This window comes from Myxine glutinosa, chromosome 1 (assembly GCF_964187855.1).
Source record: "Myxine glutinosa chromosome 1, kmMyxGlut1.1, whole genome shotgun sequence".
In the NCBI taxonomy this organism is placed as follows: Eukaryota; Metazoa; Chordata; class Myxini; order Myxiniformes; family Myxinidae; genus Myxine; species Myxine glutinosa.
The window spans coordinates 405,201,519-405,229,483 of record NC_136261.1 but is presented as its reverse complement, the minus strand read 5'-3'; the positions used below and the strand labels follow the sequence as shown (position 1 = coordinate 405,229,483).

Here is a 27,965-nt window from a genome sequence, read left to right as displayed (position 1 = left end):
ATTAAGTTGTATATATAAACATATATACACAAAAATGTTGTGACGGGGATGAGGACCAGAGTCCCAAACGTCACTCCCGACTAAGTGTGTTGCAGCGTGACTAATGTCAGCGACCCTCGGTCCTCTCCCCAGCCCGCTGGGCCGAGGCCCGCAAGCTGACCGAGCGTTTTTTCGAAGCTTGAACTTTTGGCTTAGTGCAAGGAGTGGAGGCTCTGGAGTCTGGAGCTTGCAGCTGAGGGACCGATCCAAAAAATGTCAGTCAAACAAAATGAAATACAATCAATTTACTTCAAAGAATGCAAAACGATACAGTAAGCAAATCATATATCTCTCCTTCCCCTTCTTCCCCTCCTATGGCCGCGTTGATCCGCCATCAAACCCAATTACGAAAGCCAATTGTAGCAGCACTGGGTATACTTGCAGGGGAGCAGGGGAGCTTGCAACCCGATACGAAAAATGTCAAACAGAATGAAATCGACTTCAAAAAATGCAAAACGATACAATAAGCAAATCATATAAGTATGACGATGGACTTCATTAATTAATAATGACAGACTGAAATAACACAGGCCACATACAACCGATACAAAAGGCCGACACAACATCACACACACAGACCCTCTATCTAACGCAGGGAAGGGAAAGGGAAGCAAATAAAAAAAACAATATTCGCAGGGAATTGAAATAAAACGGGATATGAGGGAGGGAATGGAATAGGGTTCAGGCCTGTCTGAAGGGCAGTTACAGCGACACTCGTCAGAGAGGGGCTTGGTGGGAACAAAGGTTCATCGACGCTCGTCAGAGCGGGGCTTGGCGGGAACAAAGGTTCATCGACGCTCGTCAGAGCGGGGCTTGGTGGGAGCAAAGGTTCATCGACACTCGTCAGAGCGGGCCTTGGCAGGAACAAAGGTTCATCGACGCTCGTCAGAGCGGGCCTTGGTGGGAACAAACGTGAACCTTTAGTCAACTTCCTCAATGCAACACAGAAAATCCCTCAGCTCAGGAAGTTAATCGATGTCGACTCCTTCATGTAGCACTCGCCGAGCCTGTTCACAGCATGAAGTACCGATGGTCTCCAGAGACCCAAAGAAGCGCCTTTTTCCACAGAATAAGCTTTTTCTTTTTGTCCACCTCCTTCATGCACAATTATAATTCTTCAGAAAGATTGTAGAGATTGAGTCCCTCAAACCAACACGCTCAATGAAGCTGTTGACGCCACGAGCAAGTATTGTCTTTTTACTGCGCCACCAAGAGACGCTCTTCTTCTTCCTACTTAGCCCGCACTTTCTTGCTTGAAAGAAAAAGGGGTGAATCCTTTCCACAGCTGTTTTCGTGCACCACCACCAACAGTCAAAATCACATGGTGTAAAAGGCAGTGGATATGGGGTAAAGTTTAAGAAAAAGGAAAAATTAATACGGAAAGGTCCTATTTGGGATCCACAGTTGACCTGGCATTTCTTGCGCAATACATTCTAAACGACATGAATCGTCTATGCATGCTTTGCAAGGGATTAACAGTCCCACAAAGGTAACACTTTCCCCCCTTTCCTCCTCCGGAGCCATCCCGGCTCACAACCACATCAAAAATAACCAAAAAATAAAAAAATAAATCGCTACGGGGAGGTACCAAACATAGGACACAAATCTGCCAGATCAATTGCTCTGAACAAATGCCAGGTCACCTACTCTACCCCTACTTAACCTAAAACACATTTCTACTTGCTATGCATTACACAGAGATAATTAGGCACAAATGGCAAGTTTCAAATATTCAACAACTAAAAACAGGGCAAATGGCCCTTTATCTCAATGACATGGCACGATGACAAAAAGACTAGTTTGCCTTAATGGAAGGCATGGTGCAGGTGACGACAGGTAAGTTGGCAGTATGTGTGCTGCTCTCTTCTCAGCTTCCAAGAAGCTTCCAGGTAGTGGCTTCAGCATCCGATTGTTCAAGGTGAGAATGAGGATGTACATTAATAGCACAAGGTGCTCAACATATCTGGAGGGGGTGGGGTGAAAACGTACAAAATCCCCTGCCCAATGCATCAAAATAGAGGTAAGGCAAACCACCCCAAACTATTAAAACAATGTACATAACCCTTTTTTTTTTTTTTTGGTGTACAACAGGAGAACCTCCTCTAGTTCTTCTATTCTCTCTTCCTTGTCTTTGCACTCCATCTCAGCTATTTCTTTCAATCTCTGAATCTCTTTTTTTTCTGCCTCGACCCTCCTAAGACTTTCCTTGTGTTCGTTTGTCTCCTTTTTGACTTCCATACAATTATTCTCCATTTGTTTTACCTGCTGCAGTGCATGATATTTTTCCTTTTGTAGTTCTTCAATCACCCTTTTGGCTTCCATGCGATATTTCTCCATTTGTTTTAGCTGCTGCAGTGCATCGTCTCTTTCCTTTTGTCGTTCTTCAATCACCCTTTTGGCTTCCATGCGATATTTCTCCATTTGTTTTACCTGCTGCTGTACCTGGTCTCTTTCCTTTTGTCGTTCAAAAATCTTCTCTCCCTCTTCCATGCGCCATTCCTTCATATTGTTTACCTGCTGCTGTACCTGGTCTCTTTCCTTTCGTAGTTCTAAAATCTCCTCTGCCTCTTCCATGCGACATTCCTTCATATTGTTTACCTGCTGCTGTACCTGGTCTCTTTCCTTTCGTAGTTCTAAAATCTCCTCTGCCTCTTCCATGCACAATTCCTTCATATTGTTTACCTGCTGCTGTACCTGGTCTCTTTCCTTTTGTAGTTCAAAAATCTTCTCTCCCTCTTCCATGCACCTTTCCTTCATTTGGTTTACCTGCTGCTGTGCCTCATATCTTTCCTTTCGTAGTTCAAAAATCTTCTCTCCCTCTTCCATGCACCTTTCCTTCATTTGTTTTAGCTGCTGCAGTGCATTGTCTCTTTCCTTTTGTCGTTCTTCAATCCCCTTTATGTCTTCCATGCAACATTTCTCCATTTGTTTTTCAGTCGATGGAACCATAATGTTGATAATTATCTGCTGTTGCTGTCGGGGCAGCATGACAAATATAGCAGAAAAATCCATCTGTGTCATGTCCTTGTGCTTATTGGCGTCATCCTGCCATTCCTGTTCTGCTCCAAAGGCTAATTTTTTAGGGTACTCCTGCAATTCCTGCTTTGCTCCATTGGCTCTGTCATAGCACAAGCCTTTCTTTGTCGGATAGACTTGTGGTGTGACAGAGCCATTCTTTGTCGCATAGGCTCCGTCATACCACAGGTCTTTCTTTGCCGCATAGACTCCGTCATACCACGGGTCTTTCTCTGTCCCATGGCCATAGGCTCTGTCGTCATGGCATGAGCGCAGCTCTGCTCTATTATACTCCCCATAAGTGACATTTTCAGGGAGCTCCTGCCTCACCTCAAAACGACCTCTCCTTCCCCTTCTTCCCCTCCTCCCTCTCCTATAGCCGCGTTGATCCGCCATCAAACCAAATGACTAAAGCCAATTGTAACAGCACTGGGTGTACTTGCAGGGGAGCAGGGGTGCTTGCAACCCGATACGAAAAATGTCAATCAAACAGAATGAAATAGACTTCAAAGAATGCAAAACGATACAATAAGCAAATCATATAAGTATGACAATGGACTTAATTAATTAATAACGACAAACTGAATTAACACAGGCCACATACATCCGATACGAAAGGCCAACAACAACAACAAATAACTAACACACACACACACACACACACACACACACACACACACACACACACACACACACACACACACACACAATCTAACGCAGGGAAGGGAAAGCAAATTAAAAAAACAATATTCGCAGGAAATTCAAATAAAATGGGATATGTGGGAGGGAATGGAATGGGGTTCAGGCCTGTCTGAAGGGCAGTTTCATCGACGCTCTTTCACTTTCAGTCTTTGGAGCGGGGCTTGGCGGGAACAACGTAACGTCAACCTTTCGTCAACTTTCTTCATGCAACACAGCAAATCCCTCAGCTCAGGAAGTTCATTAAGGGAATTGGTTCAACACAGCATGAAGTACAGATCTTCTCCAGAGAGAGACCCAAAGAAGCGCCTTTTTCCACAGAATACGTTCTTTTCCTTTTGTTCACCTCCTTCGTGCACACTGAATCCTTCAGAAAGTTCGTAGAGATCGAGTCCCTCAAACCAACACGTTCAAAGCAGCCGTTCACGCAACGAGTAAGTATTCTCTTTTTACGACACCGCCCAAAGACGCTCTTCTTCTTCTTCTTCTTCTTCTTCGTGCTCAACCCTCACTTTTTTTCTTGAAAGAAAAAGGGTTGAATCCTTTCCAAAGCTGTTTTTGTGCACCAGCACCAACAGTCAAAATCACGTGGCGTAAAGGGAATGAATATGGGGTAAACTTTAAGAAAACGGAAAAATAATACGCCCCTTTGGAGATCCACAGCTGAACTGGCATTACTTGCAATACACCCTAAACTACACGGATCGTCTATGCTTGCTTTGTAAACGATTGACAATCCCACAAACGTAACCCTATATATATAAATATATAATAAGCTAATATTAAAATAAAATAATTAGCTAATGCCGTCTATATATCTGTTTGTCCCACCGCGAAACTAGTAAAAATAAATAAATAAAAGTGAATCCACACCAACAGGAAAATTCGAATTTTTTCAATCAGAGCAAACAAAAATCGAACCCGGCGGTGTATAGGCTACCAACTGCTGTCTGATCACTCCGATATTTTATTTTCTTTGCTGTTCAGAAATATAAATATATAACCTCGCATTTTGAGCTCTTTCCACCAGTGCAAAAATAAACGTTGTCCCTTTTATTCCTTTGTATGTACTTGTACGTATTTTTTACAATAGGATTCTGCTCTCAATCAGAGCAAACAGAAATTGAACCCGGCGGTGTATAGGCTACCAACTGCTGTCTGATTGCTCCGATATTTTATTTTCTTTGCTATTCAGAAATATAAATGTATAACCTCGCATTTTGAGCTCTTTGCACCAGTACAAGAATAAACGATGTCCTTTTTATCCCTTTGTATATGGTTGTATTGTATTTTTTTTTACCCACATGATTCTGCTCGTAACATTTAAAAGGCAGTTCGTCGCGCGATTGCGTCATCGACTCATCATTGGTACTTTTCAGTGCTAGAATTTTTCAAGCCTCATCACCCATTTATGATTGGTGCATACATGACGATTGATGTATTTTTATTTTGTTTACAGGCATAGCGGAAATGTCGCGGGCAAAGCGGAAATGTTTTTGTCAGGCATAGCGGAAATGTCGCGATTATGTGGATCGGCAATTATTGAAGAGGAAGAAGAGGAAGAAGCAAAACAGTCGTCGAAAAGAATCTTGCGCTGTCATCCTGAGAAACAATGGATTCGATGAGAGATCGGGGTAGTCTCGGTTCCGTCCCAGCCTGGCTGGAGATCCACGACTTGACGGAGGAGTCTCTCCGAGCTCTGGTTACGGGTCTGGGGATCGAGATCCTCGGAGCTCTCTGTGCCCGAGCCGAGCCCGTTACGGTGAGGGATCGACTGTGTTCTTTGGCCGCACGCGAGTTCACCTGCACCATGTACGCGGAACTATGTCGGTTCATGGAGTCGTGCTGTGCGGGGCGAGGATCAGCACTTGGTCTTGGGAATGATGCCGAGGAGAGGGGAGGAGCGGCAGAAGTCCTGCGGGTCATCGCAGATTCGGACTCGGACTCGGTTGGTCCCGAAGAGGATGGAAGGGACGCGGATGATGGTGAATCATGGGGACTGCGGGTAGTTCATGATAAACTAGAACGGCACTCAGTAAAGAGCAAACCTCCGCCTGGTTGGCCATATCACTCAATGGTGAAGAATCACTTAAAAAAAAAAAAAAATCCTCATATGCAAATCCATATTCAGATAGTCACCAAAATAGAATCGATTCTTCCTTGTCACACACACGACCTCTCCACCAGGTTTCGTCCAAATCCATCCACACCATTTTGAGATATCCCGCAATGTATAGTTTTTGGCCCCATCTCCCAATGGTGAAGAATCGCTTAAAAATTAAAATTATCCTCATATCTGAATCCATATTCAAGCCTGGTGTTGGCTTAGCGGTTAGGGTGCCGGCTTGGGATGCCTAGGATCCTGGGTTCGAATCCCGGTCGATCGCTGAATGAACACCAGGGTGGTTGACCCCAGCCTGTCATCCTTCTGAGGTCGGCAAATTGAGTACCAGTTCACTGGTAATTCCCTGTGTGTTGCAAGAGGCGACCAACAAGGTTGGGCGGCAGGAAGGGCATCCGGCCATAAAACATTGTCTCAAAAAAAGGGGACCAAGGTGCCCGAAAAAGGCGAACCCCGGCTCTGCGGGGGAAAATGGCCTCTAAAGGTGGTTCTTATCCGAATCCATATTCAGATTGTCACCAAAATCGAATCGTCCTTGTCTGACACACAATCTCTCCACCAAGTTTTGTCCAAATCAGTCCACAACTTTTTGAGATATCCTGCTATTTATCGTTTTTGGCCCTATCTCCCAATGGTGAAGAATCACTTTAAAAATTCTAGTAGCCGGATCCGAATCTTCACCAAAATCTAATCATATCGTACTTGTCACATACACAACCTCTCTGCCAAATTACGTCCCAATCCGTCCACAACTTTTTGAGATATCCTGCTATGTATCGTTTTTGGCCATATCACTCAATGGTGAAGAATTACTTAAAAATAAATACTTCTCGTATCCGAATCCATATTCAGATTTTCACCAAAATCGAATTGAATCGTCCTTGTCAGACACCCAACCGGTCCACCAAGTTTCGTCCAAATCCATCCATAAATTTTTGAGATGTCCTGCTATGTATCGTTTTGACCCTATCTCGCAATGGTGAAGAATCACTTGAAAATTAAATAATTCTCACATCCGAATCCATATTCAGATCTTCACCAAAATCGAATTAAATCGTCCTTGTCAGACACCCAACCGGTCCACCAAGTTTCGTCCAAATCCATTCACAACGTTTTTCGATATCCTGCAATAATAGTTTTTGGTCTGATCCCCCAATGCTGAAGCATCACTTAAGAAATTAAATAATTCTCATATCCGAATCCATATTCAGACCTTCACCAAAATCGAATCGATTCTTCCTTGTCACACACCCAACCGCACCAAGTCCACTTTCACCAAGTCTAATTAATTATTTAATATTATATTAATTATAATATATTATATTAATTGTCCACTAAGTTTCGTCCAAATCCATCCATAACTTTTTGAGATATCTTGCTATGTATAGTTTTTGGTCCTATCTCCAAATGGTGAAGAATCACGTAAGAAATTAAATAATTCTCATATCCGAATGCATATTCAGATTGTGACCAAAATCATATCGATTCTTCCTTGTCGACACACACACACACATATCATATCGACACACACAACCGGTCCACCAAGTTTCATCCAAATCCATCCATAACTTTTTGAGATATCCTGCTATGTATCGTTTTTGGCCTTATCTCCCAATGGTGAAGAATCACTTAAAAATTAAAATTATCCTCATATCCGAATCCATATTCAGATCTTCACCAAAATCGAATAGATTCTTCCTTGTGTCGGAGTCTGTATTATGAACTATAATCTCACGTCAGACTTGTATAAAGATATATATTTATTCATTCATTTCATTCAATGCAGCTCGCTTGCCTGCCTGCAAATAGACTCCCTGCTCAGAAAATTGCTGACCCATTGTCTAAAGTTTATATGGCACTTTCTCCTGCAAATATGGTCAAAACACATTCTTTCTTGAAGTAATCTGAGTTAAATCGACCTCGTTGGTAATGAATGACTTGCTTTATGATGCGTTTTTCTCTCCCTGTCCAAACTTGCTCCTTATCTGACAATGGATTCCTTGCAAAGACAGCTGGTCCTGGTTATTTTTCTCTGCTTATCTATCTAATGTTGACATTAAACATGCGTTTACCTCCCTCTGAACCAAAACACCTCCCCTCCAGAGCACCGGGTGTAATGCATTGCGCATAGGACTCGGGCTTTGTTTGCAGAGATCCTTATCCCAGGCTGCGCTGAACCGTGCCTATTGAAATGGAGGGCACTGGGAATTAAAACGAGTTTGTGACTTGGCTTGATTCATGCCGATCCAAATTCCCACATGTGTATTTCTCTACATTAAACGGCTTGTATTCGTGGTGCGGTGTCTTTCGTGTCTGCGGACCTTGGACATCTCACTTCTTCATTAGCAACATAATTGCAGGGGTTCACAACCGGGAATAGATAAATGGCCCACCCTGTATATCTGCAGGTAAAGCTCCTCTGTTGCAGGTACAAACTTGAGTTACCTGCGGGTAGCTCTGATGTAATAATTAAAATCTCGCAATTCCTTGCCATGACCAACCCCAGTCTATGTCATCATGTCATGATTGTAAATTAATGTCGTGTCATGTCAAGATTTCAAAGTACACATCACTTTTCTTCTTGTTCCTTCATGATCAACTCTGCCCTTTTTTTTCAAAACAGGAGCAAGGTTCGTGGAAGAGCAAGATAGATCTTACAAACATCAAGGAAGGAAACAAAGTAGGAGAAGAAGAAAGGGAGGAGTGGAGAAAAAATTCACTTTTTAAGGCCACTTTTCCCCGCTACAGCGGGGGTTGGCCTTCCGGGCCCCATGGCAATCATGGTTCCCTTTTTGAGGCAATGTTTTTATGGCCGGATGCCCTTCCTGACGCCAACCCTTAGTCGCCTCTCACGACACGCAGGGATACGGCATACATATTCTAAACCAGAGCACACACTGGCACATTCATCCCAGCAAGCTGGTACTCAATTTGCCATCCTCGGAAGGATGACAGGCTGAGTCAACCCCCTTGGCGTTAATTAAACGATCGACCGGGATTCAAACCCAGGATCCTAGGATCCCAAGCCGGCACCTTAACTACGAAGCTAGCACCAGGCGCTGAAGGGGAGGAGTGAAGGAAACGCGGAAAGTTGCGTAGTGCATAAAATATATGGGGGTAATAAAGAAGAAGGAGCGAAATTGGGGATGACACGAGGTGGCGGTGCACTGCTTGCTGGAGGTAAGACTTGGACCAAGCAGCCTCTGGTAGGTGGTTTACATAGATGGGAGAAGCGAGGAATAAATGAGTTGAGGTGTGCAGTCAGCCTGGATTTTGGAAGGTGGGGTTTAATGGAAGAGTGCACACATCCTTTTAACGGCTTCTAAAGTTCAATTCCCTTTTCCGATTGTTCTTTGATGATCAATTTTACTGTATTTTTTTGCTTTTGTCACCTTATGTGGCTGTTGCTGCCTTTAACGTGCTCGGCTTGCTCGTTCTTTGTGTCGACCCTGATTTTGCGCAAAGTTTACAAACGATTGATTTATCATAATCACGGTAGTTATTAAACTTGACCTTCGTTGCAAAAATTAAATGCCTATTCACTCTGAACCTAAAAGCTTTTTGCTTTCCAATACAGCAAGTGTTGAGAACTGACTTTGATTTGTCTCGGTAATTTCCGCAGTGCCACAGATGGAGAACCTCGTGAAGTACCACTGCAGCACGTGCTCTCGCAACTTCACCAGCAAGGCCGGATTGAAGACACACATGAAGAGGCACCGACCGGTTTCCACGGACAAAAAGTACAAATGCCCAGACTGTCCTTTCAGTACACACAATAAAAGCAACTTCACGACGCATACTCGGATACACACGGGAGAGAGACCGTTTACCTGTCTCGTATGTGGCAAGGGATTCAATCAGTCGTCGACCTGTCAAGCGCACATGCGAATTCACACCGGGGAGCGCCCATACGTTTGCAGTGTTTGCAGCAAGGGGTTCAGTGAGTTATCACAATGTCAGGTACATATGCGAATTCACACCGGAGAGCGACCGTACGCTTGTAATGTTTGTGCAAAGACTTTTTCGGATCGATCGACTCTGAAAAGACACATGCTCACACACACGGGCGAGATGCCGTACATATGCAGCGTGTGCAGCAAGGCGTTCAGTCAGTCATCGAGCTGTAAGAAACACATGAGAATTCACACTGGAGAGCGCCCGTACACATGCACAGTATGCACAAAGAGCTTCTCCGTTTCGTCGACCCTTCGACAGCACATGCGGATCCACACGGGGGAAAAACCGTATTCCTGTACTGTGTGTGGTAAGGCATTCATTCAGTCGGCGAGCTATCAGAGGCATATTCAAATTCACATGAGATAATGGCCAAGCAGTTGTATAGGGGGTGACATTTCTTTTTGTATACAAAACTATATGCATGGAAAAGGAAGTAACAGATTATAAAAGGGTAACATGGCTGTGGAAATGCTGTTGAATGCAGAGAATGAATTGGATGGCAACATCGAGAGTAACCCAGATTTAGGACCGGCAGAGAAGATAACTGAGAAGGAAGTTGAGGAAGCGATAAAAGCAATGAAGAGTAGAAAAGCGGGAGGGCCGACGGGAGTTGTGGGAGATATGTTGAAGGCAGTAGGAAGTTGGGGTGTGAAGAGAATGACAGAGATCTGTAATCTGGTGGTGGAAGAAGGCCGCATTCCAGTGGTTTGGGAACTGAGTACCCTCGTCCCTCCATACAAGGGGAAAAGTGACCCTCTGGACTGTGGCTCGTATCGAGCGATAAAGTTATTGGAGCATGGAATGAAGGTATTGGAAAGGGTGTTGGAGAGGAGGATAAGGAAGAAAGTGAAAATCGACGAAATGCAGTTTGGATTTATGCCAGGAAGAGGAACGACAGATGTGCTTTTTATTGTAAGGCAGTTGCAGGAGAAGAGGAAGAAGTTGTTTCTTTGGTTTGTTGATCTGGAGAAAGCATTCAAAAGGGTTCCACGCAAAGTAGTGACATGGGCATTGAGGAAGTTAGGAGTAGAGGAATGGTTGATCAGAGTAGTGATGGCAATGTACGAGAGAGCGCGCACAGCTGTAAGGACGAAGGACGGGAACAGTGGTGAGTTTGAGGTGAAGGTGGGAGTGCATCAGTACTAAGTCCACTACTATTTGTAGCTGTGATGGAGGTGCTGGCTCGGAACGTAAAGGAGGGTTTACCGTGGGAGTTGTTGTATGCAGATGATCTGGTGTTGATTTGGGAGAGTATGGATGGACTGAAGGAGAAGATGAATAAGAACAAGTGGAAGGAATGTATGGAGACAAAAGGTCTGAAGGTGAATATCAGAAAAATGAAGGTGATGGCAAGTGGTAAAGCATGTGGTGAGGTGGAAAGAACTGGGAAGCGGCTGTGTGCTGTGTGCAGGAAGGGTGTCGGAGTGAACTCCATTCAATGTACAATGTGCGCAGAGTGGGTTCATCAAAAATGTAGTGGTTTGAGAGGGTCATTAACCAGTGTGGCAGCGACATTCAAGTGCAAGGTGTGCACAGAGGGAGCTGCAGATGGAGGAAATGTTGAGTTGGATCTTGGAGACGGCGTGAAGCTGGAAGGTGTGAAAACATTTTGCGACCTAGGAGACATGTTGAATGGAGAAGGTGCCTCAGACTCGGCAACGGTTGCTTGAGTGAGATGTGCATGGAAGAAGTTTCAGGAACTGAGTAGCGTGGTGACGAGGAGGGGAGTGTCGTTGAAGCTGAAGGGAAAGGTGTATGCTGCATGTGTGAGAAGTGTTATGATTTATGGGAGCGAGACATGGGTAATGAACGTAGAGCAGCAATGAAGGCTGGAAAGGGTGGAAATGCGAATGGTTCGGTGGATGTGTGGAGTATCGTTGAGAGAGAGAGGCAGACAAATGATGAATTGTGAAAGATGATGGGAATAGAGCCTGTGATGGATGCTGTGAAGAGAAACAGGTTGAGATGGTTTGGTCATGTGTTGAGGAAGGATGAAAGTGACTGGTTGAGAAGAGTGATGGAAATTAATGTAGAAGCAAGTAGAGAACGGGAAAGACCGAGAAAGACTTGATTAAAGGTGGTGGAAGAAGAAATGCGGGCAAGAGGGTTAACAAAGGGAGATGTAGAAAATAGGGCAAAATGGAGAAGATTGTCATGGGGCCAGCAAGGCTAACCCTAGCAGGGAAAATGGCCTTAAAATGCCTGTTGCTGTGTATTGTAACGTGGCTGACTGTGGGGCATCAAGCAGACCCAACAAGCTATGGCATGAACGAACGGGGGAATCGAGAGATAATGAAAGATGGTAGCCTCTAAGTCAGATAGGGATGAGTTTGGTGAGGGTTAATGGAGGCAGCAGGATGGCCGAGCGGTATGCATGCTTCCCTCAGCCATCTCCCCTGGGTTTGAATACTGACTCGGACACAAACAGGGACACACGTGCAAACATCCTGGTTTCTTCCAGGCATGGACATCGATGTGTGCACCGTCCCTCAAATCGACGTTAAACCCGGCGTCCCGGCTGCTGGCATTAGTCGGTGGACATTAAAGATCCTACGGTGTACTTCACGAAGAGTAGGCAAGCTGTCGCCAGCACCCTGGCCCAATTCAAAATCCATGCCCTAACCGACAGGGGGCATTGCATCAGTGGTACCCTTCTCAGCCAATGATACAACTCGCAGCCATGTGGGGCATATGAAAAATTGGAGGTAGAAAATATTACAGGTAGTACATGAATACCCAGACATCAACCTTTCCGTCGTGATCTTTTTTTGTCGTTACTGAACATGCCGTAACACCCCTCGTACACATATATATATATATATACACACACACACACACACACACACACACACACACACACACACACACACACACACACACACACACACATATATATATCCGTTGTCTTAGTTTTTTTTTTTTGTTTCCCGTGTATCTATCTCTAAAATAAAGGAGTTTGTCATCAACGCTGCCTCCTTTCAAAACATTTACACCCTGCAGCTCACTGATCCGGTTCCGTGTGACTGTTCATTGTGTGCGTGGCGCCTCAAGGTGTTTTGGTTACCATGTCCTTTTATGTTGGTGTGATACCAGGATATAATTGTTTTTATTTTTCAAAAAGGAAGCCTTTTATTCTCTTGCCCTGGTTGAAGGAGCTCAAAATGGGAGCTTATATCTATATTATAAGAAGAGCCGTGTCTGTCCATCTGTTTGTTTATTGTGTTATCCAACTACAGTGGATTCAGGGAACTCCTGGGAAGGTTTGTGACCAAAATTGTTTTATGGGAACTGGACACATGGCGAAACTGCAAACGCCAACTTGCGACGCTGGTTATCCCTGCATGGAGGGCAGGATTTCCCAGGAATCCTTTTTTGTGCTTGCTCCATAGATTAGCCATCACAGCTATGCCAAGGAAACGGAAAGGCCCGTTTTTTCGCATTTACGCAAAGTCGGGGACAAGGAGACCTCAGAGTTTGTTTCCTGCCATGACCAGTGCCATGCCAGGGAGGAGGGTGATAATTCTTTTTTTTTTTGATCTTCTTCTTCGTGTGTTGTTGTATATTATTCGCAATTCAGCATCTAAAAAGGCTGTGATGAATATCCCATTAACACTCACCCTCCTCGCTCCCTAAGTGTACAGCTAGGCCGGCATCTATACACCGCCTAATTGCATTTTTATCATTAACAAAACCTTTTTTTGCAATTACACAAAATTTGTATTCCCATCAGTGAAGCGACGGGTCTTATATTCTAGTATTTCTTAATAACCAGGGAAGAAAAAAAATTCGGGAGCGATTGAGGCAGCAGTCTGTTGCCTGTACAATGCCAATTGTTTTTGTCTGATTAAAAAATCCCGGTTCATTTGGATTAACTTGAAGCAACTTTTGCTTCATCTTTTTTTCTCTCTGAGGAGTGTTTCTGTATTTCGCCCTCCGAGGAGGGTGGGATAGACAGACAGACTATTAACCTACTCGGAATAGACGTCCACAACCATCCTTGACCCTGTTGTGGAACGTTGACCAAGGCCCTCACTTTTTTTCTTCTGCCCTCACTTTTTCACCTTTGTTTGCTTTTCAATTCGTTCCCCCCGCAGCGGGTTTTTCTTTTCTTTTTTTTTGTATACAAGATCAAGGCTCGTGTAAGAGCTAACATCAATTGCAAAAAAACAATCAGACAAACAAAACATACAATAAAGGGAGCGGGAGACAAGATGGGGAGAGAGAGGGGAGCACACAAGTGCAACAGCAGAGAACAAAGACATTGGGAGATCTGTGGGAGGTAGAGGACTGGGGGGGGGGGGGGTGGGGAGAGGTATAAAACACATGGACAATGCTAGAACTTCCAGGAAAGAAGTCGGTAATTCAAAAAAGTGGATCTGGGTTATACTATACCTATTTGTGGTTTGCTATTTGTTTTTTTGGGGGCTATACCTAGAAACATTGGGGATAGTTGGGTATGGGGATATTAGCAAGACTGGTAGGTATTCTTAGTATAGATTGGTGATTGTGTGCATCTGTGCTGATCATGATATCTGCAAGACTAGTACAGTGTGTCAGTGTAGTACTGACGTGAAGTACAGTGTGTCAGTGTAGTACTGACGCCTAGTGTAGTACTAGTAGGCTACCGTGTTTGACCTTGGCTTGAGGCTTTGTTTCTGTCTCAGCGGTTCTTCGATTGCGCTCGCAATTACTTTCGGTCTCTATTATTTCACGTTTCACATTCGGTCTCTGTCTCTGTTTTCATCTCAACGAAAAAAAATAAAAAAAATAATCCCTTCTCTGTTCTTATCCGTTGTTCGTTCTTATTTGTTCGTTGGTTCTTCGACCACGTTGTTCGTGATCACGTGTTCACGTCGTTAAAAAATGTTTCAACTGTCCCCTGAAGAACTGTATTCTGTCATATACTATAACACCTTTTTCTTCTTCTATAAAAGGATGCTTTCGACTTGCTCACCAAATCTATTCATTCCAAAAAAAAATTCCATCTCTTACAGTTACAGTGCCTCTTTCATCCATTCCCTAAACACTCCAGAACTCCACCCATCCTTCAGCGTCCTCAAACGTATTTTTGATTCGAAGGTCTCAAGAAACTCATTTTGCAATAAATGTTCATTTCCCATTAATCGTACACTTTCTAAAATCCAATCTCACCCCTCCCCTCCAAATCTTCCCCATCACCCCTTCCCTCCAAAACTTCCCCATCACCCCTTCCCTCAAAAACTTCCCCATCACCCCTCCCCTTCAAAACTTGCCCATCACCCCTCCCCTCCAAATCCACCCCCTTGCCATACCCAGTCCCAGTCCCCTCACCCAGTCCCCTCCTAATTTTCCCCATCACCCATCTCTTTCAAATATTCCCCCTTGCCCCTCACCTCCAAATCTTCCCCATCACCTATCCCTTTCAAATCTTCCCCATCACCCATCCCTTTCAGATCTCCCCCCTTGCCCCTTCCCTCCTAAACTCCCCCCACACCCCTTTCAGATCTCCCCCCTTGCCCCTTCCCTCCTAAACTCCCCCCACACCCCTCCCCTCCGAGACCCTCCCTCACTCCTCCCCTCCTAGACTCCCCTCTCACCCCTCCTCCTCAAAGCATCCTCCCCGCTTCTTCCCCCTTCCAACTTTCACCTTCATCTCCCTCAACCTTCTGCCTCACTCTTCCCCCTCCTCAAATAACACCTCACTGCGCCTCACCCAATCACCATCAAACCTTTTGTCCGCCCCATTCTTCCCTTTCGCCAAGCTATTCTGAAATCTCTGACACACCTTCAACAGCTCTCCCTACCTCTTCCTCCTCTTCCACATCTTACCCTACCGCTCCCCCCCCCCCCCCCCACCCTGTTCTGTATCCGATGCTCCCCCTTCCTCTTCTTTAACAGTATGGACCTCAAACATCCGGGGCCTTCGCTCAAACTTGAGTGATCTCTCCATACAGGTTGCTTCTGATAAAACAGACGTGATCTGCTTCACAGAAACTTTCCTCCTTCATGATGTCTCTGATTCCTTGGTATCTCTCGCAGGTTACTCCCTCCTCCGGTATGATAGACCTGAGCCTCGTCCTGGAGGGAGAGTTGCTATCTTTATAAAAACTCTCTTCCTCACTCGCCCTGCACTGCCCTCTCTCCACCTCACCCCCAGGAATATCTTTGGCTACGGGTTCCCCTTCGCTCCCACCTTTTGTTCATATGTGTGTTGGACCGTCCACCAAACAGTGATGACTCCATCTACATCTCGCTGTCTGATAATATGGACCAACTTCTATCTACCCATCCCAACTCTCTCTTCCTCATATGTGGCGATTTCAATTGTCACCATGCCAGTTGGCTTGGTGTGGGTTCCTCTCTCACCAGCCATGGCTCTTCAGCAAAGGACTTCTGTGACTCACTGGGACTGACACAATCTGTCAATTTCCCGACCCGGATCTCAGTCAACGGAGCATCTTCTCTTCTGGACTTGGTTATGATAAACTTCCCTGAAAATGTCTGCTGCTCTTCTTCTGCTCCAATCGGCTCATCTGATCATGTGCTTGTTAAAGTGGACATCTCTCTGACCATTCTCAGAGAGCCTCCTCAGCCTTTCACAAAGCCCGAAACAAGTGTGTGTCCACCCCTCAGGAGAGCCAGGAAACAATATCTCTCCGTTCTCAGGACAGAACTCTCTTATCTGTCTCCCTCTTCCAAATCCTGGTGGCGTCTGGTCAAATCTGTTTCTGGTGTTTGTTCCCCCTCCATCCCCTCCCTCACCTCAAACGGCCACACGGCTGATTCCGCACGTGAAAAAGCTGAATGCCTCAACTCTGTGTTTGCCTCTAAATCTTGTGTCCCAAACCCATCCCTCTCTGTACCCACCATACCCAGTCGTACCCAGCTGCTCCTGGACTCTGTGTCCTTTCCTCCTGACAAGGTGGAAAAGTTTCTGTCAACCCTCGACTCTGATTCTGCAACTGGACCTGACGGCATCAGCCCACGGGTCCTAAAATCCTGTTCTTCCGCTCTTTCAATAGTTCTCTTCACCCTCTCTTTTGCTCAAGGTCATCTGCCATCTGCTTGGAAATCTGCCAACATCACCGCTTTGCACAAAAAAGGTGCAAAAACAGATCCCAGCAACTACAGACCAATCAGCCTTCTCCCAATTATCAGCAAAGTCATGGAATCCATCATTGCTTCAGATATGAAATCTTTCCTCTTCTCCAATGGCTTGATCTCTGATCATCAATTTGGTTTCAGACCTGGTCACTCTACTCTGGACATGCTGCTTCTGCTTTCTCAACAATGGATGGAGGTCCTCAATGCCAAACAGGAAATTAGAGCTGTCTCCCTTGACATATCACGTGCCTTTGATACGGTCTGGCATCCTGCTCTGCTCACCAAACTCTCCTCTTTTAGTATCCATGGAAATCTCCACGCATGGCTGGCGGACTTCCTCTCTAGTCGTAGTCAACGTATGGCCCTGAATGGGTTTCTCTCATCTCCTCTTCCTGTTCAGGCTGGAGTTCCCCAAGGCAGTGTTCTGGGCCCTGTGCTTTTTCTGGTCTTCATCAATGATCTCTCTGACTCTCTTAAAAATCCTCTCTATCTCTTTGCTGATGACTCTACTCTCTGTCGCTCCATTCTTCATCCCTCAGATCGGCAGTCTGCAGCCTCCTCACTCTCTGCAGACCTGGACAAAATCACAGACTGGGCATACAAGTGGAACATGTCTTTCAATCCTGACAAATCTCACACTCTTACGATGTCTCTCCAAAAAGACCGACTGGACAACCCTCCCATCCACTTTCTGAATAATCCTCTCCAAGAAGTTCTGTCACTCAAGCTTTTGGGTCTCACTATCTGCCATGATCTTTCCTGGGAAAACCACATTTCAAATCTGGCCTCCAAAGCCAGTCGCCGACTGGGCATCCTCCGTCGTGCGAAGTCCTTCCTTGGCACACCTGAGCTCCTCACCACATACAAGGCTTTCATCCGCAGCTCAATGGAATACTGCTCTCCCCTCTGGGCTGGTGCACCTGCCTCACACCTAGGTCATCTTCACGCTGTTGAAACCAAAGCATTCAGAATCATTGGAATCTCCCGCGATGAAGCAAACTCCAAGGGCCTCTCACTCACTCACCGCAGGCAGGTTGGTGGTCTTTCCGTCTTCTACCGACTCCTCTCTGGCCTTGCCCCCCCCAGCTCTCTCTGGGCTCTGTCCAGCAAATATTCCTACAGGTCGCACAAGATCTGCCTGCAACCCTCTTATGGTTAAACTGCCAAAATCAAGACTCTCTGTTCACCTTCACTCCTTCATTCCTCTTTTCTCCCACCTCTGGAACAAACTCCCTCACTCTCTTCAATCCCACTCCACCCTCCAGGTCTTTAAAACAACTGCTCACCACCATCTCTTATCTTCCCCCATCCAAAACATTGATCTTCTCTATCCCCACTAATTTCACCCCAATTCCATTTTTTGAAATACAAACTTCTGTCCTGGAGGTCCTTGGTGTCCTTGTGTTTGATACTTCTGCCAAACACCCCGCCCCCCCCCCCGTTCCCATGCCTCCTCCCCCCAAGCCCTCTCCCTCCCACACATCTCCCTGCTCTTAAATGTTGTGTGCCCTCAAGTGTTTGTGTGCTTCCCCTTCTCTTGTCTTCCGCTCCCTCTTTTTATATATTTTGTTTGTCTGGTTGATTTGTTTGTGAAGTAAATGTCAACTCTTTCACGAGCCTCGATTCAGTATACAAAAAAAACAAAAAACAAGTACACATACATTCAAAGTACACCACCCCATGCCAAATAATTAAATATGCTGCAGCGCGGCATTGCCGGGGCGCCCGGCAATACCGCAGTGCAGCTCATTGAGGCTGCATTGGGAGGGAGAGGTGTACACTAATTGATTGATTAATTGTATAATTAAAATCAATAAAAGTATCACAAAATATTTTCATAATCAATTGGCTAATCGCATAACTAAACCACTAGTGCTTCATCCGAAGATGTATCTTTTAGAAATTTAATTAAATAAGTCATTTATAAAAAATTAAATAATTAATTGATTACTCAAAAAATAATTAATCGATTAATCAATAAATAATTAATAGATGAAATGATTAATCAATAAATCAAAAATATCCTTGATAGCCACATCACTTGGTCACTCATGTCAAAATATTAGCTTCCCAGCTCAAAAGGTGCCTGAGATATTGGCCAAATGAGAAAGAAAATAAATGAATGATTAATAATGAAAATAAATAAATAATAATCATAAAAAAATTAAATTATTAATCAATTTGGTCAGAGAACACATAAACTACCACTATTTCATCAGAATCTGTAACTTTAAAAAAAAAAAATTTTTTGTCATTAATCAAATAATTAAATAATTAATCGATTAATTGATTAATTAATAAATCAAAAATATCCTTTGCAGCCAAATCACCTGGTCATTGGCATGTCCAAATATCAGCTTCCTAACTCAAAAGGTGCCTGAGTTAATGGTCAGAAGAGAAAGGAAATTTGATTAATTAAATAAGTACTTAATTAATCGCTAATAATTAAATAACTCCTCAATTTATTGATTAATCAAAAATATATATATACCGTTTTTGACAAAAGACTTGCTCACTATTGTGCCGAAATTTCAGCTTCCTAGCTCAAAGGATGGCTGAGATATCGCCCGGACAAACAAGAAAGAAAACAAACAAGAAAGAAAACAAACAAGAAAGAAAGAAACCAGAGTGAAAACTGAGTACTCTCTTTCAGCGTGCGTCACTGCCGAGCCCCCTTTGGTGCCCGGCAATGACGATTTGCAATGCCTGGAGATGGCATAGGAAAGGAGCGGTGCACAACAAGTACACATACATTCAAAGTACACCGCCCCCATGCCAAATCATTAAATATCCTACAGAGCGGCATTGCCGGGGCGCCTCCGGCGCCCGGCAATACCGCAGTGCAGCTCATTGAGGCTGCATTGGGAGGGAGAGGTGTACACTAATTGATTGATTAATTGTATAATTAAAATCAATAAAAGATTATCACAAAATATTTTCATAATCAATTGGCTAATAGCATAACTAAACCACTAGTGCTTCATCCGAAGATGTATCTTTCAGAAATTTAATTAAAGAAGTCATTAATAAAAAATTAAATAATTAATTGATTACTCAATAAATAATTAATCGATTAATCAACAAATAATTAATCGATTAAATGATTAATCAATAAATCAAAAATATCCTTGATAGCCACATCACTTGGTCACTCATGTCCAAATATAAGCTTCCTAACTCAAAAGGTGCCTGAGTTAATGATCAGAAGAGAAAGGAAATTTGATTAATTAAATAAGTACTTAATTAATCGCTAATAATTAAATAACTCCTCAATTAATTGATTAATCAAAAAAAAAATACCGTTTTTGACAAAGGACTTGCTCACTATTGTGCCGAAATTTCAGCTTCCTAGCTCAAAGGATGGCTGAGATATCACCCGGACAAACCAACAAGAAAGAAAACAAAAAAGAAAACAAGAAAACAAGAAAACAAACAAACAAACAAACAAAACCAGAGTGAAAACTGAGTACTCTCTTTCAGCGTGCGTCACTGCCGAGCCCCCTTTGGTGCCCGGCAATGAGGATTTGCAATGCCTGGAGATGGCATAGGAAAGGAACGGTGTACAATGATTAATCAATAAATCAAAAATATCCTTGATAGCCACATCACTTGGTCACTCATGTCCAAATATTAGCTTCCCAGCTCAAAAGGTGCCTGAGATATTGGCCAAATGAGAAAGAAAATAAATAAATGATGAATAATGAAAATAAATAAATAATAATCACAAAAAAATTAAATTATTAATCAATTTGGTCAGAGAACACATAAACTACCACTATTTCATCAGAATCTGTAACTTAAAAAAAAAAAAAATTTTTTTGTCATTAATCGAATAATTAAATAATTAATCGATTAATTGATTAATTAATAAATCAAAAATATCCTTTGCAGCCAAATCACCTGGTCATTGGCATGTCCAAATATCAGCTTCCTAACTCAAAAGGTGCCTGAGTTAATGGTCAGAAGAGAAAGGAAATTTGCTTAATTAAATAAGTACTTAATTAATCGCTAATAATTAAATAACTCCTCAATTAATTGATTAATCAAAAAACAAAAAATACCCTTTTTGACAAAGGACTTGCTCACTACTGTGCCGAAATTTCAGCTTCCTAGCTCAAAGGATGGCTGGGATATCGCCCGGACAAACAAACAAGAAAGGAAGAAAACAAGAAAGCAAGAAAACAAGAAACCAGAGTGAAAACTGAGTACTCTCTTTCAGCGTGCGTCACTGCCGAGCCCCCTTCGGTGCCCGGCAATGATGATTTGCAATGCCTGGAGATGGCATAGGAAAGGAGTGGTGTACAACAACCAGAGTGAAAACTGAGTACTCTCTTTCAGCGTGCGTCACTGCCGAGCCCCCTTCGGTGCCCGGCAATGACGATTTGCAATGCCTGGAGGTGGCATAGGAAAGGAGCGGTGTACAATATACCTTTTCGTCATGTACAAGCCTACAAGTAATTTTTCAACAGTTATTATTATTATCATAGGCCTACAGAAATCAAATCTGACTGTATTCTTGACTAGCTGGTGTTGGTAGCTAGCTAGATAAGTTGGTAGCTAGCTAATGTTTTACTTTATTTTCAGGCTGATGACTTCATACATACCGACCATGGGGAAAAGGAAACATTGTATCACAGCTGAAGTGCCTCCAAAGAGAATTCGATCCCAAACATGTATTTTACATGTATCAAGTCTTTCTGTCTATGGTAATTTTACTGCGTTCAACGCATGCAATGGGGGGCAAAGCGAGAAGCTATTATATCTACAAAGAATTCGTGATATGAGACTCTGTGAAGCAGCCACTTCACCATACCGCATGAAGAATATTTGTGACCAAATACCATTGACATTAGAGGGCTTGCCTTTGGATAAAACTGGCTATCATCAAAACTGCTACAAAAGCTACTCAGGGAAATTAGATCGTTTACAAGTGTCAACGGCTTCTTTATCTGGTGAATCATCATCATCATCGATAAAGGACTCCCTGCGCCATCTCAAATCTCTGTCAAGTCAATCTGAAGAAGCTCGGTGTTCCTTCTCGTTTCCAAATCAGTGTATTTTCTATGACAAAGCACTAACCAAGTTCAAGGGCAAGACTGAAGTGCTTACAACGTTTCAGAGTTGGAAACACAAGGAACCAGCCTGGAAAGTTATCGAACCTAGGGCACAGGAATTGAAGAAAGAGGCTCTTTATCGCAAGGTGCAGGGCAAGGACCTCTTTGCAATGGAAGCTAAGTATCATCCATATTGCAGAAACAACTTCAATAGTGAGTACCAAAACCATGAGCGTGGAAGGAAGAGGGCAGAAAAGGCAGCAGACAACATTGACAGCCTGCAGGCCCGAAATATAGCAGCACATGACAAGTCCTATTGTGTAGTAAAGGATTACATTTTTAGGAATGTGATTGAACGCAAAGAAGTCGTCCTGCTAAGATCCCTGCGCAACTTGTACATGAAGACACTGGAAAGTGAAGGTTTTCCTAATCCTGAATACCGCAGTGAGAAATTGGCAAGACGGTTACAAGGAGACAAAGACATATCTCGTGAACTCACATTCTCCAAGGTGCCCCACCGTGGTTGTATTGAGTTGAGCCTCATATACAGCTCTAGCATTACTGTAGATGAAGCAGTTGGATGTGCGTACAAACTTGGAACAGCTGACCAACTACAAGAAGCAGCACTCACCCTCCATTCTCACATTATAAAGGCATTCAAAGAGTCAAAGGAGCTACCATGGCCCCCAACAGCACAGAAGCTGGATGCTGTGAAGATGGATGAGCTGCTTCCAGAGCATCTTGTACAATTTCTGAGCTCAGTGGTGACTGGGATACTTGATGGAGAAAAGTGTGAAAGGACACAGAGGCTGGTCTATTCGATTACACAAGATGTGTGTCGAGCAGCAACTAACAGCAAGTGGAAACTTCCAAAGCACATCCTCCTATGTGCCACACTTCGTCACCTCTATCGAAGCAAACAGGTGAGTAATCAGCTAATTTACTGCTTATGAGGTCCTACATTGTCATTGCTTTACTGTGTTTGATACAGGTATTTGATATTGATATAAAGCAATTTTCTATCTTTGCAGCTCACAACCATCCTTTCACGACTAGGACACTCAGAGACATATGACTTCAGTATGGAACTTGAGACAGAAATGGCCAAGGCTTTTGATGAGATTTCCACCCACCTGACCCCTCAAATCATCACCGGCGAGGGAAACACTGTTTTTCACAGCGAGTGGGACAACCTGAACAGAATCACCACCAACGTTCATGGCTCAAATGTTGTAAACAGCGCCGGGGGAATCATGATTCAAGAGGTGAAAGAGAGCCATGTGAGCACCAAGAACAGGACCCTTCCTCTCTATGACAGGTCATCCAAGATGAGAAGCCTTAAGATCACGCCTCCCGAAACGCTGCCAGAGCTGGCATTCAAAAGAGTTGGCCCCAAATTCCCCATGCAGGCCAACTTTACCCCTCCTGCTGAAAACCAAGAGTCATATGATGCCTCAATGTTGCAGTACAACGCCCATCTCCTCTGCAGATGGTTAAGCAGCCAGGGCAAGCAGCAGGTTCCTGGATTTGGTGGTTTTATTTCAAGCACAGGGAAAGTGCCTCCTAGGAAATCTACAATTGACTTTTACACCCCCATCAACCAGCCCATTACAGACAACGCAGTGGTGTATGAGCTACTCAAGAGGTCCGAGGCAGCAACGGAGGAAGTTGGACAGCCATACACTATCAACACGTTTGACCTGGTAGTGGTCATGAAGGCCTGTCCTATAGTATGGAAGTATGGGGAGGAATTCAGTAAGCATGTGATCCTCATTGGCAAGTTTCACACGGCCATGAATTACATGGGCAGGCTCACTGGGCGCAAGTGTCTTGGAGCTGGCTACGCTGAGATCCTCATAGACCAATTGCGACCATAACAGCCATTTCCTTCTCGCACAGCACCTTACGTAATATGTGGATGGATGTTTGCACATGCGCAAATGGCCCACGGTATTTTCGTGTATTACGTAAGCGCCTTGATGGGCTTACTTTCAGTGAAATACGATCGAGTTAAAAATAGTCAGAATTTGAGCAAATCTGTTTCATTCGTTTGTTAATATGCCTCATCTATTGACAAATCTGCAATTATAATTTTTTTTGAAGTTCAAATGACCGCGGGAGATCACGTTATCGTGAGCACGTTCTGGAAAGACAAAATGGTGTGTTTCTTCTTCTTTCAACAATAAAGACTTATAGCTTCGCGACCGTACATCCAATCATCTTGAAAGTTTGCACACTTGTTTCGCTTGATGAGAGCCACAATGCATTAAAAATTCAAGTCGATCCATGCAGTGGTTCAAGAGTTACAAGCTTTTTAAAATTTAAACTTCCATTATTTATTGCGGCCAAACCATGTGACTTATCAAAACGTCTCAAGTAACGATGAAACAGCCCCCCATGAGGAACATTTGTGTAAAGTTTCCACTCGATATCTCCACAAATTATGGAGGTGATTCCATTTCTAGTTTGAAATTTTAAAACGTCATAACTCTGAAACCACGTGTCGGATGACGTCATGCTCGCTTAACGTTTTTGTTCGTCATGGGTATGCGAATACGCATGCCAAGTTTGGGCTCGATCCGTTCAGCCGTTGCGGAGAAAAAGGGTTTTTTGTGTTTTTTCACGGAAAACAAGATGGCGGCCGAACCATGTGACATATGACTTCGAAAATTTTCGCATTCTGAGTATTTTTTAACTACGCATCTGGGGAAAAAATCCCATTTTCGGGGGAGAAAATTTTTTGTTTGACGAATTCTTACCTCTTAACGTTAGCATTTTTAATATACTTGATACACATGTCTTTTGTTCCCGTTGAAGAGTTCTTTAGAATGAGCCATTCCTCAAATTTTTCCATTGAGCCGTTGCGGAGATACAGAGGGGAAAAGTTGAATTTGTTTTACAAGATGGCGCCCACACCACGTGACCTATGACGTCATAATTAGCATGAAAAAATTATAGGAGCCGAGAGGATCATTTGCTGAAAATTTCCTGTCAATCCGACCAGCAGTTGCTGAGAACATTAATTATGAAGTTTTCGGAGGTGCAAAATAGGGCGGAAGAATAATAATAAGAAAAACTCTAGCAGTAATAATAGGTTTCTCTCCATTTCATGGAGAGTAAACCTAATTATTATTCATTTCCTACAGGTACCTGACCTGGTTTGAGGCCTTTCTCACAAACATAGACCTCTCCCATCCTGTTGCTCTTGATTACATCAAGCTTGGAGCCATAGCTGTTGCAAGATCACTGATCCCAGGGGCTCTCGCAGCAGTGGACAAGACCATGGAGGAGACATTCATGAGGTTTGCTAAGTCTTCAGGTATGTCAGTGTGTGGAGACAATAACTATATTATATATATATATATATATATATATATATATATATATATATATATATCACCTATATTTAATTACAGGTTCATGTTGGTTGTGATGATAAAATTCAAACTTCTCCCTCTCTACATTGCAGGTGGTCTACTCGGTCTCTTCAACAACTGTGGCGCATACCAGAAGTGGTGCCGCACAACCTCTGCCCGCGCTCAGCTCTATGAGCTTACTCTTGAGATGTGCGGCATGATTGACGACCCTGAGATGCCGAAGGCAGGCAAGCACCGTGAGCTGGAGCCTGCCCAAATCAAAAAGTCTGAAGAGGCCGTGCAGAGCGTCATCTCTGCCATCAAGGGCTTCACAAACCCCTGGAGAATCCCAGACAAAAACCGACTGTACTCCCTAGCATCTGGAGCTCCCATCGATCCAGAAGTTGAGGCTGATGTGCTGCGGGCCGAGGCTGCAGGCAGGGCTGCCAAGGAGCAGTTCATCCAAGAGCGCTTTGTTTCCAAGAGGAAGGAGTTCTTTGATCGCCTCAAGAAACTTAAGCTCAAGACGATGGATCACTGCAGCAAGAGGGTCAAACTTACATCCGCACAGGGGAAGGTGGATATTGATTCAACTTATACTAATTGCATATTTCATTACACAAAAAAACATTCTTCAGAAAGAAAATTAAACTGTTGTATTTATGCCTTCCTCATTTCTTTATTTTCCATTGCAGCTCTTTGTATACAAGGAGCAGAGCAACCTCGCCTTTCAGCTGCTTGTTAAATCGCAGATTATGGAGATGCCCATAAACCTTGAGGAACTCATGCGGTATCCCCTCTCACCTGTTCCTCATGCCCTTGGCTCTCTGGATGGCTATTTTGCCAAATCAAACAAGGCCACCATCCTTCACCATCTGCTGCAGGACAGGGACGAAGAGGTACCTTACCCCAAGGATGCCCTCTTAATACAGGATGGAAATGCCCTCTTCCACATGATGTCCAACCTCCCACCAACCTGTGGAGAGATTTGCATGCAGCTCCTGGACCAAATGGTTGCCAAGCACCATTTTGTGTTCTCCACAGATTGCTACCAGCCAGATTCCATCAAAGCCCAGGAGAGGCTCAGGCGCGGCTCTACTGAGAAGTACATAATTGATGGTCCAAACACCCGCAGGCCCTATGACTTTAAGTCATTCCTTGGCAATGAGCTAAACAAGAAGCAGCTATGTGACCTGCTTCTAAAGGTCTGGGGGAGCAATGCGGCAGCATCCCGGATTGAGAAGAGCATGAAAGCAGTGGTGTGTGTTGACGGGAGATCCTATGACTTAACATCAACAAATGGAAAAGTAAGTTGACAGAAGATGCGTGACTTAAGCAGTCACCCTATACACAATGCTTTGAAATACATCTTTAGACTCTACAATACTAGATAGACCAAATGGCTCTTGAAATGTGAATATTCTCGACTTCACACATGTACAATTGCAGACCATATTTGGGCTCTTAAACATTTTAAGTCATGCAGTTTTTGTCATATGTATTATTTGTTACACTGTGTAGTAGTATTTAGTTTCTTTATTTGTTACAGGTGCAGACTTCTGAGATCTACGAACTGCGGTCCAACCAGGAGGAGACAGACAGCCGTATTGTCCTGTACCTCCACCAGGCTGTCAAATGGGGGTACAAGTCCTGTGTGGTGAGGACACCTGACACAGACATTCTGATGATCCTCCTCTACCATACCAGCAGGATCAACCTCTCCATCTACCTTGACCACGGCTCTGGCAAACATCGCACACTCATAAATGTGACGGAACTGTCTGAATCACTGGGCCCTGACTACTGTAGCACCCTGCTGGGATTCTATGTATTTACTGGGGAGGACTGTACCAGCGCTTTTAAAGGCAAAGGCAAGGTGAATCCCCTGAAGAAGCTGCAGAAGAATCCCAAACTCCACAACGCTTTCAGGCAGCTTGGTGCAGACTGGCTGGTCACAGATGAGCTACAACAGGAGATGGAGAGCTTCACGTGCATCATGTATGTAAAGTATCTCGACAGACTGCGATCAATTGTCGTACGCGTTTATTCACTCTGCCGATCAAGGCCCGATTCACAGCAGCGCCATCCGAGCTCTGGTGTAGGGATACAACCCGGTCCCGGTGTAGGGATACAATGGTGAACATTTGCACTGCATACATGACATCCTCCCCTTTAAGTCCAAAATTACCAAGAGCAATACGTGCTAGATTTCCAGAATTGACATTTCAAAAGCAACATTTCCAAACCATGTGAAAATATGTGTGCAAACGGTTATGAGAATAATGAAAATACGTGAAAATAGAACATGTGTCAACGTGAAAAAAAAAACATCTTCAAAGATTCAACCGGTCGGGTGCTTTTCTCTCACGCATTGAGCGTCGCGGTGTACCAGTGGATACAGAGTCCGAGGTGATTCCTTTGGGTCGTGGTGTACCAGTGGATACAGAGTCCGAGGTGATTCCTTTGGTCTCCACGAAGGGTGTAGCGTTTGCAGAGGTTTTCGGGGCATCCGAGCCGGCTGGAGCGGCCACGACGATCTCCGGCAGTGGCGGGTCGAACTGTTGTCCTGACTGTGACGATGCTACAGGCTCCATCGACTCACAGTGACGGTAGGTTATGTGGTCCTGATGTCGACGAATT

At 44.0% G+C, this 27,965-nt stretch overlaps 3 protein-coding genes across 4 annotated transcripts; 2 read left to right on the top strand and 1 right to left on the bottom strand.

Moving 5' to 3' along the window:
• Nucleotides 1–269: 269 nt before the first annotated feature.
• LOC137412273 (uncharacterized) lies at nt 270–4,335 on the bottom strand. Its single transcript, XM_068097528.2, has one exon. It carries the CDS (start codon nt 3,448–3,450, stop codon nt 2,083–2,085), a length of 1,368 nt encoding a protein of 455 aa, XP_067953629.2. The 5' UTR covers nt 3,451–4,335; the 3' UTR covers nt 270–2,082.
• A 902-nt stretch (nt 4,336–5,237) lies between these two features.
• On the top strand, nt 5,238–25,254 carry LOC137412274 (uncharacterized). 2 transcript variants are annotated; one of them, XM_078770450.1, is made up of 4 exons: nt 5,238–5,738; nt 9,498–9,615; nt 21,500–22,892; nt 23,001–25,254. In XM_078770450.1, the coding sequence occupies exons 1-4, from the start codon at nt 5,366–5,368 to the stop codon at nt 23,844–23,846; spliced, it is 2,730 nt and encodes a 909-aa protein (XP_078626576.1). In that variant the 5' UTR covers nt 5,238–5,365; the 3' UTR covers nt 23,847–25,254. The 2 variants fall into 2 exon arrangements, with proteins under 2 accessions (XP_078626576.1, XP_067953633.2); XM_068097532.2 differs by lacking the exons at nt 5,238–5,738; nt 9,498–9,615 and adding an exon at nt 9,911–10,139.
• On the top strand, nt 23,882–27,638 carry LOC144888174 (uncharacterized). The gene is made up of 5 exons (XM_078785475.1): nt 23,882–23,919; nt 25,116–25,288; nt 25,439–25,902; nt 26,021–26,632; nt 26,875–27,638. Exons 1-5 carry the CDS (start codon nt 23,882–23,884, stop codon nt 27,463–27,465), a joined length of 1,878 nt encoding a protein of 625 aa, XP_078641601.1. The 3' UTR covers nt 27,466–27,638.
• Nucleotides 27,639–27,965: the final 327 nt, after the last annotated feature.

Bases quoted from the DNA above. Each gene is read 5' to 3' on its own strand.
- LOC137412273 (XM_068097528.2), bottom strand. From the start codon at position 3,450: ATGGCGGATCAACGCGGCTATAGGAGAGGGAGGAGGGGAAGAAGGGGA.
- LOC137412274 (XM_078770450.1), top strand. From the start codon at position 5,366: ATGGATTCGATGAGAGATCGGGGTAGTCTCGGTTCCGTCCCAGCCTGG. The intron at 5,739-9,497 runs GTGAATCATGGG...TAATTTCCGCAG, and splicing joins TGGAAGGGACGCGGATGATG to TGCCACAGATGGAGAACCTC. The intron at 9,616-21,499 runs GTACAAATGCCC...CTTTATTTTCAG, and splicing joins CCGGTTTCCACGGACAAAAA to GCTGATGACTTCATACATAC.
- LOC144888174 (XM_078785475.1), top strand. From the start codon at position 23,882: ATGTGGATGGATGTTTGCACATGCGCAAATGGCCCACG. The intron at 23,920-25,115 runs GTATTTTCGTGT...CATTTCCTACAG, and splicing joins ACATGCGCAAATGGCCCACG to GTACCTGACCTGGTTTGAGG. The intron at 25,903-26,020 runs GTGGATATTGAT...TTTCCATTGCAG, and splicing joins TTACATCCGCACAGGGGAAG to CTCTTTGTATACAAGGAGCA.